This window comes from Sinohyriopsis cumingii, chromosome 4 (assembly GCF_028554795.1).
Source record: "Sinohyriopsis cumingii isolate HCF-2022 chromosome 4, ASM2855479v2, whole genome shotgun sequence".
Lineage (NCBI taxonomy): Eukaryota > Metazoa > Mollusca > Bivalvia > Unionida > Unionidae > Sinohyriopsis > Sinohyriopsis cumingii.
This window is the reverse complement of record NC_142964.1, coordinates 40,077,178-40,098,387: the sequence shown is the minus strand read 5'-3', so window position 1 is coordinate 40,098,387 and position 21,210 is coordinate 40,077,178. Positions and strand designations below refer to the sequence as shown.

The following is a 21,210-nucleotide window of genomic DNA, read 5'->3' as shown; positions in this document are numbered from 1 at the left end:
AATCAAATCCAAAAATAATCCAAGAATAAAATTTTAGTAGTCCTAATAACAAAATGTCCTACTGATTTCACGTTCGAATCCCGACAAAGAATCCAAGATGGAAGACGACATATGCTGCAATCTGTAGTGTTAAAGTCTACAGTTACTTGTAGAAACAAGAATTATCACTCCTGTTTCTGATATCTGAATAAATTTTTATAAAAATTTTTCTTGTTCCGCAATATTACATGAGCACATGTATTTTCCAGAAAAATAACAGAATTAATCCTTTTGAATCCAAGTAATTTGAAATAACTCCAAACAGCACAACATACAACTAACAGTTCAACAGCCCAGCTTCTACTGAGATTAATTCTCCAAAACATGGGTTAAATCGTATTCTAAATGTAAACAAGGGGTCACGTACACTCAGTGTGACCCTGACGAAAACCAATCATTTTACCCTAAGAAACAAAAATAAAATAAAAATGTTTACATCTTAAAGACAAAGTTTCATCATGACCTTGAAAACAATCAATCATTGTAAAATAAAATAGAACTTGTTTATGATGGTTGCTACAAATTTTGAAACAAGGTCAGGATTTAGATCAATACCTGGTGTTTATAAACTAACAGTCAAGGTCAAACTATTTTCTGACAAAAAGTATCATCTCTAGTGAATAAATTTACATTACAATATCATGTAATGAAAAAATAATTTTTAAAAGAAAACTGACAAACAATTAAATTGAAATAAATATATATTAAATCATATAATTAAATCAAATATAAATAACATGTGACACAGTCACAAGACCCCATAATTGCATGGGGAATCTGTACACTGATATAGTCAAGTAATGACTCATTTAGCTAGTACAATTCCAGACATTTCATTAACACAAATATGATGGCTGGTTGATTTTCATTAGGATTTTCATCTTAGACCAGTGGTTCCCAACCTTTAATTGACTGTGACCCTAAAAAATAGTTTTTCTGAGTCTCATGACCATGTTTTCATAGTTTGATAAGTTTTTCCACCCTCGAGAAAAATCCTGGTGACCCTCTGTGACCCTCCAGAATGCCCTTGCTACCCTGATTTGGCTTGTGACCTGGGTTTGGCAACCACTGTTGTAGATAATGAAATTTTTTTTGAAACACTGAATATCTATCAATGAAAATTCTCTAAACTGGTTTAGTTCTTACTTAACTGATAAGAGTAAAAAGTATCTAAATGGTCACCTGTTAGAAAGTAAAAATATTAACTATGGAGTACCACAGGGCTCTATCCCTAGACTGCTGTTATTCTATTTACTAATGCCCTACTCCTTAAGCAGGGAAATTCAATATCTTCCACTGACCCCTGTGGAGATGACATCACACTATCTGCATCTTGTAAAACCAAAATGGAACTTGAAAATAACTTACAAGATGAACTTACAGACTTTCCAGACTTGAATTATTGTACAAGGAAAACATTACAAGTACAGAAAAAACCCTACTAGTTACAACAATAAAAAATAAGCAAGGCTACTTAGTGACAAACTCCAAGTTGTACTGGACAATGTTACCTTTAATATGACCTCTTATGATAATATTCTTCATGTATTTGGAGTTTTTTGACTCTATGGTCTTAAGCTAATAATAATTTGTTTCCAAAGAATACAAAGTGAAAATTTTAACAAAAATTAACAGTATTTTGAATTAAATCCCAAACAGTCTTAAAAGTTCAAATACAACTTCAAAAATATAGAGAATACCAGTAGTGTTCCAAATTAATTCTAATACTGAATGTGCTGATGTGCCAGAAGTCTAAAATGTGCTATAATGTGCCAACAGTCTTGATGTATCACAATGATACAATCCAAATTTTCTTTCATGAATTCACATTAATTCCAAAATAGTGGTTTAGTCCTAAATCAATGAGCACTTTGTAATTTCAATGAATGATTTAAATAAATAAATAAAATCTCATCATCTGAATGTAACTAAATTGATTTCGCTAAGACTGATGTTAAGATATTGAATGAGTAATTCTAATATAATCAACCTTAATATAAAAGCCAAAGACACAATTTGAGGACCATGATAAGGGTTATCTTAATAGAAAATTCCATCAAACTGTAAACAAAATTTGTTTCCAGAAAATTCTATGGTCAGAATCAAGGATGTAACAAGAGTCAAACTTAGTAAACATATTTACTCTACATGACATTAGACAAATAAACCCATCTCCTACCCTTAATTAGGTATAAAGGGCCATTACACAATAAAAAACAAATATATGTAACAAATAATCATAGATAAAAGTCAACACACAACACAAATTAAACATACAAAACAGAAGATAACAATCTAACCTGGTCTATTCAAATTTAACATGTTTCAAAAAAAGGATTGCTGGCTACTTACGAAAATGGGAACATTCATTCCTTTTCTGTATAGGTCATCTTTTATAAAAGTTATAAATAACCATTATCTGGACTATTGTAATGTAATTTGGGATAATGCCTCTAATTCAAACATAACAAAACTTTTAAGACTCCAAAACAGGAAATGTCATTTAATTCTAGATCAATGTATAGACAAGTTTAATATTATTATTTACTTTTCTTCATAAAGCCAAATTTATGTATAAAGTGTCCAGAAAAGCCATACCTATCAAGAGAAGCAATATCTTAAACTGATGAGAATCTGAAGTATGTAAGGTCTGTTAGAAGTAAAAATTACTTTGTTTTAAAAGAGCTTTCAATGTACACTGCTAAATACCCAGTGAAATAAGGCAAAATTCTAGCATTTCTTCTTTCATAATCAATATCTTATCTTTTTAACAGATGAATTTTTCATAAGATATATATAAAATATGATATTTTATTTATTTATATATGTTTACTGATACTTTTGCCTGTCTTACAAACTTGAAATATTCATTGATCTTCAGTGTTAAGCCCAATTGTTGGGAGTCACAGTAGCTCAGTGGTTAGTGTCCTGGACTCGTGACTGAAAGGGTGTGGGATCGAATCCTACCATCAGACCAGCCTGTGCCAGCTACTGTGGCATGTCCTTGGGCAAGGCACTTTATGCCAATGAATTGCCTTGGCACAAAATGACCTACTTGTGTTGGTGTGACATAATGCACCAAACCTAAACCTAATTGTTGTCACAGAAAGCACTGGAATATATGGAGTGACCCCGCTATAGCACACCCCATTATAACATGAATTCAGATATAACATGTTCATGGCATGGTTCTCAAAATTTCACATACATGTATTTTTATCGTACATGACAAATATTTGTTTCTTCTTAAAAGTACAAAAAATATGTAAAAAGTTTATTCAGGAATCATGCTTGGCTTCACCAATGTCACAATTGTGATTTTCTTTCCTTACTAACGACAAAAGCTACCATCTGGCAATTGTTTTGGCGACAACATTGTGGGCTGTTTAAACTTGTACAGTATATACAATTTTGGGTTTTGAGTGGAGGAGTTCAAACGTGCCAAGAAAGGAAGCCACAAACTTGGATATAAAATGCACTGGAAACTATCTATCGTTACACAAATTCTTTGTTACATAAACAAATCCTTTGTTCATACTGACAAACCATCTTAACCATGCACTGTTATATCATAATCTGCTTAAGCTGATATCTGGCGTGAGTACTGTATGCTGTGATACGCTCAAACAGTCATGCTACCAGAATGTCTACCAACAACCAACCTCAGAAAGCAGGAACAGGAATGGCCACAATTGCCCAAATGAAATGACAGCTAATTCTTTCTTTTTATATGTACCCAGAAAAATAGTTTTGCTGAAACCTCAAAGAAAACTGATTATCTCAGAAGCATCGATTGTTCTGTATAAATAATCATCAAATGAAAAGTTCAGTCTCAATCAATGTTCTACAATTATTTGATGATGCCACCACAATAACAAACAGGCATTTGTTTGGTCCTCCAAAGCTGACCTTTAGAGGTGACTTCAATAACACATGCATCCTTCATTATAACAAGCTGAGAACAGTTTTTGATAAAAACAAAGCACCTTTCATCAAAAGAAGTCAGCACCAAACTTTAAAAAAAAGCAACGGAATCTGATCAATTGGTGCATTTTCTAAAGTGACTGGAACGCTTTTATTGTGCCATGAAAGTTTCCTTTTTGCAGGAAAAAAGTTTATGACTTGGGTTGCTACCATTGGCGTTTTCACTAATTAAAATTCCAATCTACTGAAACTATAGATATGTGGCTGTGAAGTTAACTGAAGGTGGAGCATCTCACAAAGATGTTTGTTAAATCTCTTAATTTGTTCACTTTTTCATTTCCCTATGAATAGCCTCATCCCCTGGATAGCCTCAGCAAGATGATAGCTGTCTCCTGCTGACCAAGATATATGCCAGTTTAAGTACATTTACTTGTAGCATGCAAACAACTATAGCCACAGGCTACTGACAACAATGAATACTGCAATACTGTTTAGTGACATGTGTCGGTTGACAATGGGACTACCATGAAACGTGGACTACCATTTTTTAAATGTGTTGTGTTTTCAAACAGGATGTGACTGACACATGAATTTTATAGCATGTGATCTATAGTTGAATTCATGGATTTTTCATATACATGTACAGTACTTATCACATAATGGACTGTACTACAGAAATGTAAAATGTCAATATACAAGTGTATTTCAGACTAGTTTTGTCTACAGTGAAACAAATGCATGTATTTTTGCACCAATCTTTATTACCCATCCCCTCCAACCATTTTATTGGCACATACATCATTTTCTTCAGCTGGCTGGTTAAAACACGGTTCAGTACATAACACGGTCAGGTTCTGTGGACACACTGTATTTTATAAAACAGAGGGCCTAAGGGCAGATTAGTTCCTGTTACTGAGTTATCTTCTCTAAATAAAGTTGTTGTTCTTGTTATTATTATTATTAGTAGTATAATACAGGAATCAGCTTGAAGAAACAAATGCATTTAGACACGTATTTCAGTAAATCAGTCACTGACCGTGAAAGTGCTTCAGTTATAGTGAAGCCAACGAGCTCATGTGACCAAGTTTGCACTGGTAATTGAACAGATTCTTCTGATAGGAAATGAAAGAAAGTGATCTCTAAACATTTTTGAAAGAATGGACCTTAAAATTTCAGTTTTTTCATGGAAAACAGAGACATTGTTAAATATATAATAAAAGCTGATGTTTTTTTTACAGCAAATGAATTTAACTTCCTTAAAAATTTTATATGTCCTCTAAACAACTCGTTTGTGCCCAAAATTTCAGATCTAGTCACAACAGTGCATAAATATACACATCAAGTTTCCTAATCTCAAATGGTTCTTAAATTAGAGAGGGAAATAGAATTTGCAATGCAAACATTAAAATACTGCCCAATATGGCCACAAGATAAACCACCCACCCCAATGTAGTAAATGAGACTTTTTCTATCTGCAGAATCTTCATGCCAAAAGCGGAGTGGGCTCCAAAGTTATAGAGTGAAAAGGAATTTGAGAGGAAATAGTTACCTTGAACTTCAAGTCAGTGACCCAACAATGTGGTTTGCAACACACCATGAAATGATAATGTATACATATATGTGTATCATCTTTTATTTCAAATGAAAGTTACAAAGTGGAAAGTGCAAGCGAAGCTTCAAATATTGAGCTGTGACCTTGACCTTGAGGAAATGACACTCCTTTCAATGATGATATGTATGAGTATACCAAGTTTTATCCCTTATTCTCAAATGACGTTAAAATTACTGAGAAGAAATAAAATATGATGGTTGTAAATGAATATCCCCAGCATTCGGTGAAAAGTCAGGGACAACAAATCCATCCAAGGTCAATTTAGATGTTCACTACAGGCCCCATTCCCATTACAACCATGATCTGTATTTCTTTAAAATTTTAGCTGGATATTCAAAGAAGAGAGGACATGCATAAATAACATATATTCTGAAACTGTTATGAACTTATTCAAATATAAGCAAATTTTATTGAACAAAATTTTAGCATCTGAGAAAGAGAGACACTTCCTTTGGCTTTAAAACTTCATAATATCTTTTTACTGTTGCAGTCTTATCTGCCATTAAACTAGTGACCAAAACAGTTATAATTAGAAATTTGTGGCTAAGTGCTCAATCTTGTGTTTATCTAATTTTTTCTTTCATCATCCATATCTCATCACTTCCCCATCTCCAAATCTGAACCCATGAAGAAACGTGGTTGCTCAATGCAAGATTTAGCATAAAAGACTTGTGACCAATGTGGTGTGTCTCCCTGTTTAGGCACTTTCTTCCAAGGGCCTTGACATAATGTACCGTATTTTCTCTAATTAACACACCCCTCCTCATTTTTAAGAACAGAAAATTTAAACTATGCAGTGTAAGAACTGAGCATTACAACACCCAACTACTTCAGATCCAAGATTACAGCAAAATGCTACTGCAGTCGCGGCTGATGACACTGTTAACAACGTACATATCAGTGTATAATATACTAAAGTCATAGGCACACATCAAACGTTAAACATGATGCAATGCTGGGCGACAAGTTCAAAGACTTACCAGGGCTACTTTAACCAACTGCTGAGTGGGACAATGTGTTATTAGTTGATTATTTTCACTGTGAAGATATTTGCAATGACTGAATTCAGTGGCAGCAAGACCCCACAAGTACATGTGGTCAAAATAAGAGTACATCAAAAGAACAATGTTAGCTTTCATTACTGTGCTCTAATAAATGCACCTCATATGGAAAATGTAATGCTTCCTGGGGCATTAATTAGAATATACTGTAACTTTTTGTGTCTTGATGTACCAGGAAACTCTAAAACAAACAAATAAACCCAAAGTGGGATATTTTTAAAAAATCTAGTTTATGTGCATCTGCAAACCTCTTCAAATCATAGGTAGTTTAAAGTTCACTTCCATTTATTTTCCGCACTTTGAAGTCTCGATGTAGAAGGGGCAGAATGCCATTACGCATATAGGCATGCATGCAAGCAGATGTGGAAAAGGATAATGTAGCTCCCATAATTTCATCAAAAAGTGTGGGTATAATTACAAATTTCAGAACCGCTCCAGTGGCCTAGTGGTTAGAGTGTCTGCCTTGGATACGAAAGGTCATGGGTTCGATCCCCAGCCGAGTCATACCAAAGACTTTTAGATAGCCTTATAACACAGCCTAACTGCCACCCAACCCCCATTTGGACATGCACCCTCCCCTCCCCCCCCCCCCCGGTTTTAAATAGCCTCATACTCACAGATTCACATGATCATTCTTACCAGCAATCCCCCCCCATCTGGACATGCATACTCCCATTTAGATGAATAAATCATTCAAACTCATCTTAATTGTCATAAATTACATTAAGTATAAATTGTACATTTCAAAAACCAAAAAGCTTAAAGATAAACGTAGTTTTATGATACATATAAAAAAATACATTTCATGTGTATTCCTTTCACATATGAATTTCATCTATCATCAACTGTTTTTTGCTTACAGTCTCAAAAATGCATTCAGATTTTGTATTTATCACTTTTATTCCTTGTTTCCTTTTGTTTATGCTCATTTGGAATGAAATTTGAATGTATTTACTGGAGTCAGGTTTTGTGTTTTTCAAAGTGGAAAGTAAGATAGCATGAGCTTTTGTATCTGGTCTTATTAAAAAGTGTGCTTTAATAAAAAAAAGCAAATGCATACAATCCAAAAGACAGCTTTGAATTTATGAAAAACACAAAACAAGTGTAAAAACAAAACTAAGGAGTATTTTTTTAGCTAGTTCTTTATCTACAACCACTTGTGATGATGTCACTACATAACCTTGACATGAACACACTGCTTGTAAGCAGTGAAAAACTGAAAATGGAAAAATCTAATCTTGGATTATCATATGAAAAGGCGTTTACTGTGGAAATTAATTGCAAGTTGAGAATCATCATTTTCAAATCCATTGTTGAGATGCATTTGCATTTACATTCCTTGTGTTTTGTATTGTCTTCATTTTGGATTCCATATTTGTGTCATTAGTAAAATTACCAATTTTAGGATATGAACAAGATATCTGAGAATGTCAAAGTCACCAGGTATATTATGTTACATTATACACTGTGCTCAAGTACACTCTGACTGGTCAGTTGCCTCATCAACCAATGGCATGCCAAAGGGTCCATTAACAGTACAGATATCCCTCATTATAATGTACTCTTCCTCATTATAATATAGTAGTTGAGGTCCATATCAGCTCACAACATTATGCACCAAACAGCGATATTGCAAAAATTGCATTACGATGTATGATGAGAACCATATACATACTGAACCAAAGAAAATCAAGACTTGTCGAATTCTGTCAAATGTCGATATTTTAAAAAAGAAATCAACGGATCATACAAAGCTTCATGTTGTTTTCTTTCAGCACAATTTGTCTTATTTTTGATAAATCAATTCAAATACAATGGTTTAATGTTGGTCAAATGTTATATTCAAAATTGTGCTATAACAAAACATGCTATAATGAGGGAGAGTTGTATATGGTTATCAAAATTTTAATACAGTGATCCAGGGGTCAAGCTCGACTTGAATTTTAGGGAGAAGTGACTTCTCTTTTTTGGACAGAACAGGGAGAAGTGAGAGCTAAACAGGAACAGGTGTATGTATGCATTTTCATTTTCTTATCTGAATTATGCTCTCTATTTCTCTGTATGCATATCTGCATTTAACACATATTTTATTTTCAAGTAGAAACTTTCCAAATTGCATGTTAATAATAAACACAACCTGTATGCATATAAAATTATCATATTCATATGCAGTGTATTTTGGCAATATGACATAGAAGCACAGTAGAAGCTATCCATTGTAATTAATTTTAACTGATAGGAGTAAGTAGATTACAGTACTGTAATTGCAAGTTAGTAAAAATGCTTAATCAACTACCCTGAAACAATTATTTGTTTAACTTCAAAAAAGTTCATTATAAAATGACAGTTGACAAAAAAATGTAAACCTTTTTGAAACAACCGCTGTAACATGTAATTGAGCAAACACACGTCTTCATATCATTTTGTTAATATCAGTTTCTTTGCTGCCAATAAAACATTACCTTAACTGTTCACAGATAACACCATCAAGCATTAAAGTGGGTATATAAATGAACTAAAACTTTTTTTCCAACCGAATTGAAACAGCTAACATTGGAGTACATCTATTAGTAAGAGGGGCTTTCTTAATGAACCTCTCACATTCTAGTTTCGTTACAAAAGTCCACTGATAACTTTGCAAATTTATGGTTTTATTATTTGTCCACGTACATTTAGTAACATCAGGCATTGGTTAAATAGTATCTGCTTCACTACTTTTTTCCCCATTATTTTCACAAAAATGAGTGAAAACAACTTTGACCTTACAGTGCTTCTCTAATTTCACAACATAGCATTGTCCATAAGTTGGGACCTACATAATTGCATTGGTATATATATAAACATACATACACACATATATTTATAGTTTGTGACAAGTTTCAGAATCAATTTTATCTTATTGTATTACATCATTAAATACACTGTTTCGTTGCAATAATGTTATAAACAACATGACATATAAAAGATGACATCGGAGCTTAAAACCATCTTAGTATCTTCTTGTTATAATCTTATATGACCCATACAAAGAACAATGCTGGGGCTAAATTAATCCAAGTTAATGGAATCCATAACAGGTAACCTTCTTCAAATGATGTGCCAGAATATACCGTGCCTTTATATTAACGTAAGTGTACAATATTTAGATTTTACCTGTTTCTGCCTGCTTGGACATCTTCTTCTCTGAGAAAAAATTGAGTACCAAGGTCATGTCGAGTGGCTATTGCTGGATCTTGTATAGTCAGGGACTGAAATTTACAGAAAAAATTACTGAATAAAGTAATGAGTTTGATGTTTTTGTGTTTTTGTTCAAAAGAGGGGATTTTAATTCTGACAATTTATATTGTAGCGATTACGTATCTAGTCAGGCTACAATAATTAATATTTTGACTGATTTATTTTCATGACAAAAATATCTAAATGATATGACAATTGAACAGATTTAACGAAATGTTTATTTCTTTTACTTTGCTCATAAACAAATATGATACTTATTTCAGACAATGTCAAGACATACTGGCATATTAGGCTTTCTAAAAATCTTTATCTTTTTCTTCTTTTTTTAAAAAGTTATTTAAATGGTATCACTTAATTGGCAAAACTGGGTTTCATAAAAATCTGTTCATACTTGTTTGTGTCCTCATGTCTCAAGGCAGTACAGTTAAAATGCTCGAGTCATGACCTTTGACCTTTTAAAAGCAGTGTCATCGAATTGTTCACTAAATTGCAACAAAATACAAAGAAGTCTGGTCTAAAGTCTCTTTTATATACAGACCTAACTGTGTCTGCTCACTGAAGTACAAAAATGAAAGTAAACACCTTTGACTTTACACCAAGGGTAACTGAAGGTCTAGTTTTCAAAGGTATTTCATAAGATGCAGATATTGTATAATGGTGGTCTGGATTGTACCATTTTCATTTAGAACCAATTAAATATTGCAGGAAGTGTGTTGGTGAAGACCCCATGTTAATGCCACTATTCACACAAGAAGAGTAATACATGTAAGATTTTTATATGGCTGCAATGTTGGAGGTCAGATCACCACCATTTTCATTCAGAACAAGCTATATATTGCTATTAAGTGTTTCAGTGAAAAGCCTATATCACTATAACCATCTGTTCAGAAAAATTAAAAAATTTCAGAAAGGGTATCAAGGCAGCCTTGTTCAAGATTAAATCATCATCATTTTAATATAGGAATATTTATACATTACAAAAAAGAAGTGGTTGGTTTATTTTTCTTCAAATGTCAGCATGGCCATCTGTTTAAAAGTATTTTTGATGAGACTGTTCGAATTCTGGGAGCTCACACTGGCACAATTTAATTTAGGAACAGTGAAATAGAATGAGAAGTACTTCCATGAAAACCCTTTGTTGATATGACCATCCCGTTGAAAGGAGTAGTGATAATAAGATATTTACAATGGCCACTAATGATCCTTACCATCTGTATTGAAGACCACTAGATATCATAAGAAATTTCTTTGGCCAAAATCCATATCTACAGGACCATCCATTTGGACAAAGTAGTTATGATATTTTCAATATCACTAACACAGTCTGATTGGTGCCATTTTTATTTAAAACCATCGTCATATCATAAAAAGTCATTTTTGAAGCCACATGTCTCAATGCCATTATACTTCAGGAGTAGCAGTGGTTAACAGATTTAAATGATTATCGTCATGAAACAGTATATCTTAGTAGCAACATTTTCATTTCAGACCAATCAGAAATTATATGACATCTTACTTGGTACATGTGGGTCAACATTTTCATTTAGGACCAGCAAGACATCATAAGAATTCATTTCATGTCGATATGATCATCTATTCAGGATAGGTTGATATGACCATCCATTCAGGATAGGTTGATATGATCATCCATTCAGGATAGGTTGATATGACCATCCATTCAGGATAGGTTGATATGATCATCCATTCAGGATAGGTTGATATGATCATCCATTCAGGATAGGTTGATGTGACCATCCATTCAGGATAGGTTGATATGACCATCCATTCAGGATGGGTTTATATGACCATCCATGATCATCCATTCAGGATAGGTTGATATGACCATCCAATCAGGATAGGTTGATATGACCAGCCATTCAGGATCGGTTGATATGACCATCCATTCAGGATAGGTTGATATGATCATCCATTCAGGATAGGTTGATATGACCATCCATTCAGGATAGGTTGATATGACCATCCATTCAGGATAGGTTGATATGACCATCCATTCAGGATAGGTTGATATGATCATCCATTCAGGATAGGTTGATATGATCATCCATTCAGGATAGGTTGATATGACCATCCATTCAGGATAGGTTGATATGACCATCCAATCAGGATAGGTTGATATGACCATCCATTCAGGATAGGCTGATATGACCATCCATTCAGGATAGGTTGATATGACCATCCATTCAGGATAGGTTGATACGATCATCCATTCAGGATAGGTTGATATGACCATCCATTCAGGATAGGTTGATATGACCATCCATTCAGGATAGGTTGATATGACCATCCATTCAGGATAGGTTGATATGACCATCCATTCAGGATAGGTTGATATGACCATCCATTCAGGATAGGTTGATGTGACCATCCATTCAGGATAGGTTGATATGATCATCCATTCAGGATAGGTTGATATGACCATCCATTCAGGATAGGTTGATATGACCATCCATTCAGGATAGGTTGATATGATCATCCATTCAGGATAGGTTGATATGATCATCCATTCAGGATAGGTTGATATGACCATCCATTCAGGATAGGTTGATATGACCATCCATTCAGGATAGGCTGATATGACCATCCATTCAGGATAGGTTGATATGACCATCCATTCAGGATAGGTTGATATGACCATCCATTCAGGATAGGTTGATATGACCATCCATTCAGGATAGGTTGATATGACCATCCCATTAAAAAAGAATAATGTTATCAAGATTTTTAATATGGCTGCCAAGACATCTATTTTAATTGTCAGTTTGGCACACATTTTCATTCATCATATGTCTTTTGCTGAAAATGCCATGCTAACATGACCATCCATTAAGGTGGAGTTACAATAACAAGATTTTTAAGATGCCACCATGAAAGAAATATTGAATAACCAAGTGGCATAATTTTCATTCAGGACACACTAAACCTTTGCCAAATGTATGTAAAAGTTCATAGCAATTGTCTAATTAGTTTACGATGAGTAGTGATAACGAACTTGGAATATCTGAATGATAATTCTTAATGGTGAATTTTTTAACAGAAAATTATGTTAACTACTGTAACAATTTCCTCAATAAAGGATTTTTAAAAAGTTCTGAAAATTGTAAGAATATAGACTGAAGATTTTTATTTTAGAATCAAAATGAGTAAACAATAATAACAACAACAATACTAACAAAAATATATGAAATAATGATAATAGTATAATTTTAATCAACAATATCTATTGAAAAAGCAAATTTGATAGTTGAACTCCATTCAAAGATTACCTGTATACAGAGGCCAGTTTGGCTTTCTCCCAGAGATGGATGCTTATGACAAGTTTGTATGTATTTTTGTGACAGGCATTTTACGAAATTGCACTTACTTGACACATAGAAAAAAAACCCCAAAACATCAAAGATCCTTAATCCATTAACCACACAGTAATACATCAACTTTCAATACCAAATGCATGTAACAAAATAAACCTAGAGAAATGAAGGCCTAATGGGAAATTCTGTTGATTGTTTTTTTCAAGTATTCAGGCATATGCTAGTTTTAATTTAGTTAGGGGTAATTTGGAATAAGTTAATTACAGTGTTAAAAAAGACCTCTGCTGTATAGACTCTGAATATATGATGATGAAATTGGGGTCAATATACATGTACCAGAATACCTATAGCTCATCAACAAACTCCTGTGATTCCAAGCAACAGAAATGCATTCTTTGAGCTCAAAAACCTCACTATGATGAACATACTGAAACACAAACTGTTAAGATAAAGAGACTTCCATTTTGCAGGGGTGGGGTGGGGCTGAAGCCATCCACACACATTTCAAGCATAAATATGTCAAGAGAACAAAAGAAAATGACTTAACATACAACCTTTAAAGTGACCAAAAGGTAGAGACATGGGTATAATCATATTAGATAAACCCATCATTGGCAGCCACATCTGGGATGTGAGAGGAGTTGCCTTCAACGACAGTAACTTACATACCCCATTTACATGGTTGATCTGGAGTTTCAATATGGGTGTTCAAATCAGTACCCAGACTGTGTGTGTGTGATTTAGATTTTTACTGTAGCTTTAACAATTTTCCAGTCAAATCTCTACGATGTCTGCAGTGTGGCAGTTTAAAGTAATGTCTAGCACTGGGGCATCATGCCGCAGACACGTAGCATCATGTCCCACCCAGTCACATTATCCTGATACAAGGCCGACCAGTCCTAACACTAACCTCTTAATGCTGAGCGCCAAGCGAGGCAGATGTTAGTACCATTTTTAGAAGTCTTTGGTATGACTCAGCTGGGGTTCAAACCCATGACCTCCCACATCCAGGGTACATGGTCTAACCTTTAGGCCACTGGAGCAGTGACATATCCAGATTGAACTATTCAGGTATTTTCATTGACAATGAGCATTTGATATTGCACGGTTGATTCAATAAGGGTGTTCAATCTTATTTCCATATCACACACCCAGACTAAACTATTCAGGTGTTTTCAGTGACATCTGAGCATTGATATTTTTTGATGCATGGAATTTGCTTTTAATTTGATTCACTGTACAGCTAAAGCTATTTGGAAAGAATAAGAACCGTGGTATGTGATAAACACAAAACTGCATGCAAATTTTGTTGTCAGTTGTAGAAAAGAACTTGTCTGATATGACCTATCCCTATGCCATATCAGACTAGTTCTTTCTGCCATCTTAGAACAAGTCACAGATACAGTACTGTGTATTTATTTAAACAATAAGTTTCTTCATAGGACATTAAAAGCCGACTGTTTAATACTGGTGATTATTTAGGTGACCTTTATAGATGACCATTTGTGAAATGTTGGAGTATTTTTTTTTCTTGAAAAATTAATAGTTTTCCATCATACAGCCAAGGGTCCAACCAATCCAAAAATCACTTCAACATGTATTGGTTAGTAGGCAATTTCTTGTGCAACACTTAAGTTAATATATATCTCCAGGAAAGGCTCATTACACAGAAAAGCAGGGGGATAAGTACACATAAATGCTATTGAAAGGTGCTGATATATGTACTGTGGTACAGATTACAGAGTATAAAACTTGCAGAACATAAAGCATTACAAACTGATTACAATCTGAATTGTCCCATCTTTCTATTTTGTGGGCTTGTCCATAGGCAAATACCTTGCAAACTTAGCTTACCAGAGCCCAATTTGAACTTGTCCTGGGTGTTGGACAAGTGGATTTATAAAGCCCTGTTTGGGCATTTGTCTTAATTCAAAATTCTGGTACCAGTATTAGTAACAATATATAATGCAATTAAGGGGGCACAGCTTGACAAGCCTAAATGTAGGTCAATCTGAGTGTTGATAAGCTCTCAGTGATTTTCATGTATTGTATAAAGCTGTATATAATGAATCATCACACAGCATGCTGGTAGATAGGGTTCTACAATTTGCAATTAAAATATTGCATGTACCATATATAAATGTTTATAAGTGGAAACAAACTGCAAACAACAAATAACCAGATCTGCAATAGCATAATGCACCTGTGCATCAGAGTCAATGTTGTTTGTTGCAGTGATTACTCCTCACAAACTGCACTGGCCCAGATCTGCAAATGCATTTTGCGGTGGCAGATCTGGGCCTGTGCAGTTTGCAATTGGTCTCTTCTTATAGGCAAATATATAAGGTAGGTAGATTTATTTTTGTTTCTCTTAGGTTTAATGGCACTTTAAACATATTATTGGCTGTATCATACTGAGGAAATGGGAGCTAAGTGCATTTTAAAAGAACATGTCAAGGCAGCCGATATGGGTACCTAAGAACCTAAGACCCTTGGATTGCAAGTATGATACTATACAAATGGTGCTACAGAATCTCCACAAATGTTGGTAGAACAAACAAGCAAGCATGATCTGTAGCACAAAATATGGTGGCAGAGCAGAGTCTATATAGGTTACATTGAGTGCAATATATACATCCTTTACAAAAAACTGGGTCACAATTTAACTGTGTAGTATATCCCTCTCACAACAAAGCTCCTCAACAACACATGCTAGCATTGCCTAAAGACACATATAAACTTTTGTCCAATTACTTGAAATTGGTTATTTCTAATTACTGTACAACATAGTCTGCCCCTACCTATCCAATTAAATTACACTGACTGAACTATCAATGAAAGTATGGTACATTGTGCGCAGGTTTACACACACAAATATTAACGAAAACCGAAAAGGCTAGGCAATAATTAAAAGTCATGAGCAATTTTCGGTTACATACTTTGCTATCTGCCAAAATCCCTTTCAGTTTTATTTTCCACATTATTACCAACATAAATATATTCATAACTATATATTTTTGTGACCTTAGTATTACGGAAACTACAAGGAATTTGTTTCTGAAAGCAAAAACATGTTTCCTCTCACTCCCAGCCCCACTCCTAACAAATATGACAAAAGTCATTTTAAGACATTGGTACTCAACAGAAGGAAAGTAAAACTATATCAAGGTGAATTACGTGAAATTTTTAGGAGTGTGATAACGTGTTTAAATTTGTAAGGTTTGGATTTCAGTCTTCTTATCATCAGACTGACACAGTTCAGTCAAATTAGTGTACTGAAAGATTGCACAAAAATAAGAACGAGGATGACCCTGCCCAAACAAAGGGGAAAGTAGACCACAATCATGGAGAAAAAAATGCATTTCTAGAAACAATGCATATCAAATCAATGTAAAATAAATAAAACATTGTAGACACATTCCTACACGGCATGAAAATCTAAAAAAAGTCATCAACACATGCCTACAAATGTGGGTGTAAAATTTGTACATCTATTTTAAATGGGTTTTGCTCAACTGCACCAAGATGGCGTTTGTCCCAAAAACCATAAGTCCAAAGAATTAAAAAATGTGTTTTTAAAAATTTCTGTAATGGCCTGAAAATCAAGTCAGCATGTATACTGATGAATACACTGTTTACTAAATTTCAATTGGTTTTGGTTTAATCATTCTATAAAGGTTTGATGTCCAAAAAGTTTTTAAATGTGAAAAACTTCAATAATGGCCTGAAAACATACTGTATATACTAGTTTATAAGTCAAAGCAGACAGCAAACAACAAAGATACTGATCTGCTATAGCATAATGCACCTGCAGATGTGGGTCTTTGTAATTTATTTTACTGATTACTACTAACAAACTGCACAATGCACCACCAGATCTGGATATGTGTAGTTTGCAGTTGGACTTTTTTTAAGTCCTTTCCCACCCTCCCCTCCCACCCTACATATAGACAACATTTTTAAACTTTGTTAGAGTACACTCAGTGTTTATTTCAGAACTCTGTGCTTTTGCTGTGGAAATGAGTCTTTCCATGCTGTTACCCATTATCGACTGGAGACAGTGGTTGTTGCTGATATACACCTCATGACCAATAGTGGACATATTAGGTTTCATTGCTTCATCCCAAAGTTGCAACATTAATGTAATAGTGGATGTCTACTACATCATATGGAAAGTGGATGTCTACTACATCATATGGAAAGTGGATGTCTACTACATCATATGGAAAGTGGATGTCTACTACATCATATGGAACTTATCTGTCAGCTGAACTACTGTAGACATTTCAAGTTTTATATCAAGTGGTTAAATATTCAAAGACTCACCCACTAAAAGATACTGACATAAATGTATTGAGAATATTTAGGTGCTTTACAAAATAAAAGGTTTAATGACTTCTTCATTCCCCTAGCCTCTTCAGATTTTTTTTGCTGAACATGTTCACATACAATGAAATATACACGATGTTACCTAAGATACAATATTAAGTCCAGCCTTGTGTAGCACTTCTGTGCCAAATATACATGTTACTGCAGTTTGCAGAGTTAGTGCAGTCATAACAAAAAAATTTGATGACTTTTCCAAATCTTTTCCAGGGCTATTTCACAAAACTCAAGGACCACAATATGCATTATCAATCATAATTGTGTCTTGTTTGAAACAATTTTTTTTAATCAGTGCTTGGCCCTCTACGAAATTAGCAGTTATCAATTATTTTTAACTTCATTGTCAGAAATTTCATTACTTTTCCAAAACTATGCAAGGTTTTGAGAAATTCCAAAAATTGAAATTTATTTTTTAAATTCAAAAACTTGTCCACAATTCCAAGGAACTGTTGGAACCTGACCTTTCTTGACCTATTTCAGTTCATATGAACAAAAGTAAAACATTAGTCACCAAAGAGCCTGTATGAAACACATCTTTAGATGTGGTTTAGCAGTTAGCCAACGATGTGAAATTACTTAAAATCATGTTGATAGTCAACTGGCATTAAGTCTTTGTGGACCAATCCTAAGTCAGCTGAATAAACTACTGACTCTGCAACATAATTAAAAGCAATAATAACTGACAGTTACATGCCAAAAGATATACATGTACACAGTACAGAAAAATGCATGGGGTCAGCGAGTCAGCAAGTACTGAAATTTCCATATCATATAAGTTTTTGTGGAAATGCATCAGGTTATCATCATCATCATCATCATCATCACCATCATGATCATCTCATGAAATTCAATTAAAATGCATACCTACTATTATGCAAACTAAGTTGTGACACAAGTGTATGCAAGACATGACTATTACCATACAATAGCCACTAGTTTTCTGTTGCTGTTTAAAGATCTTGTATTGCCATAACAGGATACCATGGGATTGGGCACATGTTTGAACAACTTAAATTAGTCCTCTCCCTACATGATACAAGTACTGCAACATATTCCACATGACAACATAATAATGAAAATTGATTGGAGAGAGAGAGAGAGAAAGAGAGAGAGAGAGAGAGAGAGAAAGAGAGAGAGAGAGAGAAAGAGAGAGAGAGAGAGACAGACAGACAGATAGACAGAGAGGTACAATGACAGTAATCATGATTTGAGCAAATTATTGAAATCGTTCAGTTACTGGTTATTTATTTGCATACAAGATGCAAAATTATATATTTTTCACTTGCATCGCTCTTTCCCCAAAGCAGTAAATCTAAGCTAATAGTTGCATTTGACATTAAAAGTAAATTACGTATCAACTCAGCTCTTTCTCTACTGTACTTGGGACAGAACATAAAATAGTGCATGGTGGATTTGATCCCAACAAATGAAAAAAAAAGGTGTCAGCAAGTTGAAACATGGTAAAAATCCACTTTTAATGAACTTGCATTGTGTTGTAATCTAGTATGGATAATATCCAGTGTTTGATTAATAAAACTTGGCATTTTGCTAGATGCAATGTTTGGAGATAAAAACTTTTTCAAGCACTGTAAGACATACTACACTGAGTATTCTGTTCAAGATTGTTCAATGTTGAAGGTATAAAAGATGATTTGGTAGAATTTAGCCTAAACTGCAACTGCCCATATTGTTTGAATGTGGAAGGTTATAATTTGTTTGTTCAGACATGGGGGAGGAAATAATTCAAAGGTATAGTCTGAAGTTTGGCTCAATTTAATGTTGTAGAGTGTTATTAACTTTTCTCTTTTTCTTCTAGATTGCAGACTTTCCCACCTTGTTTCAAAATAAAGAGATTGCCTACTTGCATATTTTGCAAGTACTGTAATTATTTTTGCCGCTTCAAGCTGTAGTTTTTCCAATTTTTCTGAATCAATCAATTAGCATCCATCCCAGACAACACTGGCATGTTGTAAGATATGCCTGATATATGTTATATGCAGTTGTTACAAAATTTGCCTTCTTAGTTATTGTTTCAGTTCTTGTAGATTAACTTTTCAACAAGATAATGTTTTAAAAATCCTATCAATGTCCATTTGGTATTTGATGGAAAGTATTAATTCTAGATGGCAATAAGAATCCACATATTTAAGTTCGATATCATCAAAAACAAGTTCAGGATTGTTTGTTACATTTTTGTTCGTGAAAAACATAGCCACCGTTTTTTCTGGATTAAACTTAAAAAGCCATTTTTTGGACTAGTCACGCAGTTTTATTAGGTCATTATTCATTTATTTCAGTAAAATAAGGGGATGAATAATGCATAGATGAGTCATCTGCAAAAGAAACGAGCAAGGGAGCTCATACCATTGGCAATATTGTTTACATAGATTAAAAACAAGAGTGGCCCAAGTATGGATCCTTGCAGCACACCAGTATTTATAATAATTTCTCGTGAATAAGTATCATGCAAAACCACTGTTTGTTTTCTATTACTTAAATAACTTTCAAGACATTTTATCACCTTACCTGAAACTCTATATTCCTTCAATTTAAAAAATAATCCACTGTGCCATACCCGATCTTTAGATAGATCACAAAATACAATACAAGAATTCTGGGATTGTTGTAATGAACTGCAAATACTATGATACATTTCAATAAGTAGAAAAACAGTAGAGTGACCAGGAAGGAATCCTGATTGATACTTATAAAAAAAGATGGTTTGTATGAAAGTAATTGTATACATGTTCAAAAATGCATCTTTCAAAGATTATGCGACACAGCTAAGTAGAGAGATTGGTCTATAATGGCAATCTCGTGTGGATCACCTTTTTTAAAAGCAATAATAAGATTGTGCACAAGTTTCCATTTATCTGGAAATTTGTTTTCCTTCATTGATTGATTAAAAAGCCTTGCTAGTGGTACTGCTCTTGTTTCACTAATGCATTCTATGACTTGCACCATCAGGCCCAGTGTTTTATTGACTGAAATAGAATTAATAATATCCTTAATTTCTTTTCCAGTAATAGTAATTTGGTTTAGGGAATCAGAACATCTTTTCTGAAAGTAGGGAGAGGAACATTTCTATCATCAATAGTTGAAATAAGGTAAAATAATCATTTAATAAGTCAGCCATTACTTTTTCATCATAGATGCAAACTGAAATATTATTTCTTGTATCTATAAGTAGTGGAATAGAATTTGAAGGATTGATCTCATTTAAAAAAGATTTTGTAATTTTCCAAACTGTTTTTTCGGAGCATTTCTTTCTGAGTCTGAAAGATGTGCTTCAATATTATCCATATATTGCTTTTTTGGCCTGTCATGATTGATGGATGGTAGATTTGCGTGCTCTATAATTTTTCCCTTATCATTTTTCTTAACTGACAGTCAAACCATGTTTATTGGTAGGGCAAATTGTTACAGTTTTACAAGGCACTGGTTAGTTGTAGTTGTAACAGAAGTGAAATTTCTTCTTATTCATAGCTTTAAAACAAATCTTATTTAACTTGTACTGTATTATGCATTAGCTGAGGACGTCTTGTCTATCAATAATGCCTTGTATAATTGCTCAAAAGTAACAAGCCATGTTTGCCCAGGCAATAAAACCTAAAACCTATTT

At 33.8% G+C, this 21,210-nt stretch overlaps 1 protein-coding gene across 2 annotated transcripts in view; it reads right to left on the bottom strand.

The window, feature by feature from the left end:
• The window catches only part of LOC149801024 (ubiquitin-like modifier-activating enzyme 6), a 136,262-nt gene that overhangs the window by 94,061 nt on the left and 20,991 nt on the right, over positions 1-21,210 (bottom strand). For both annotated transcript variants that reach the window (XR_016420575.1, XM_089955051.1), the window contains exon 5: positions 9,790-9,884. Coding sequence is in view for 1 of the 2 variants with exons in the window: in XM_089955051.1 (XP_089811177.1) it covers positions 9,790-9,884 (95 nt within the window). In the remaining variant the exon portion in view is untranslated. The remainder of the gene's footprint in view (positions 1-9,789; positions 9,885-21,210) is intronic.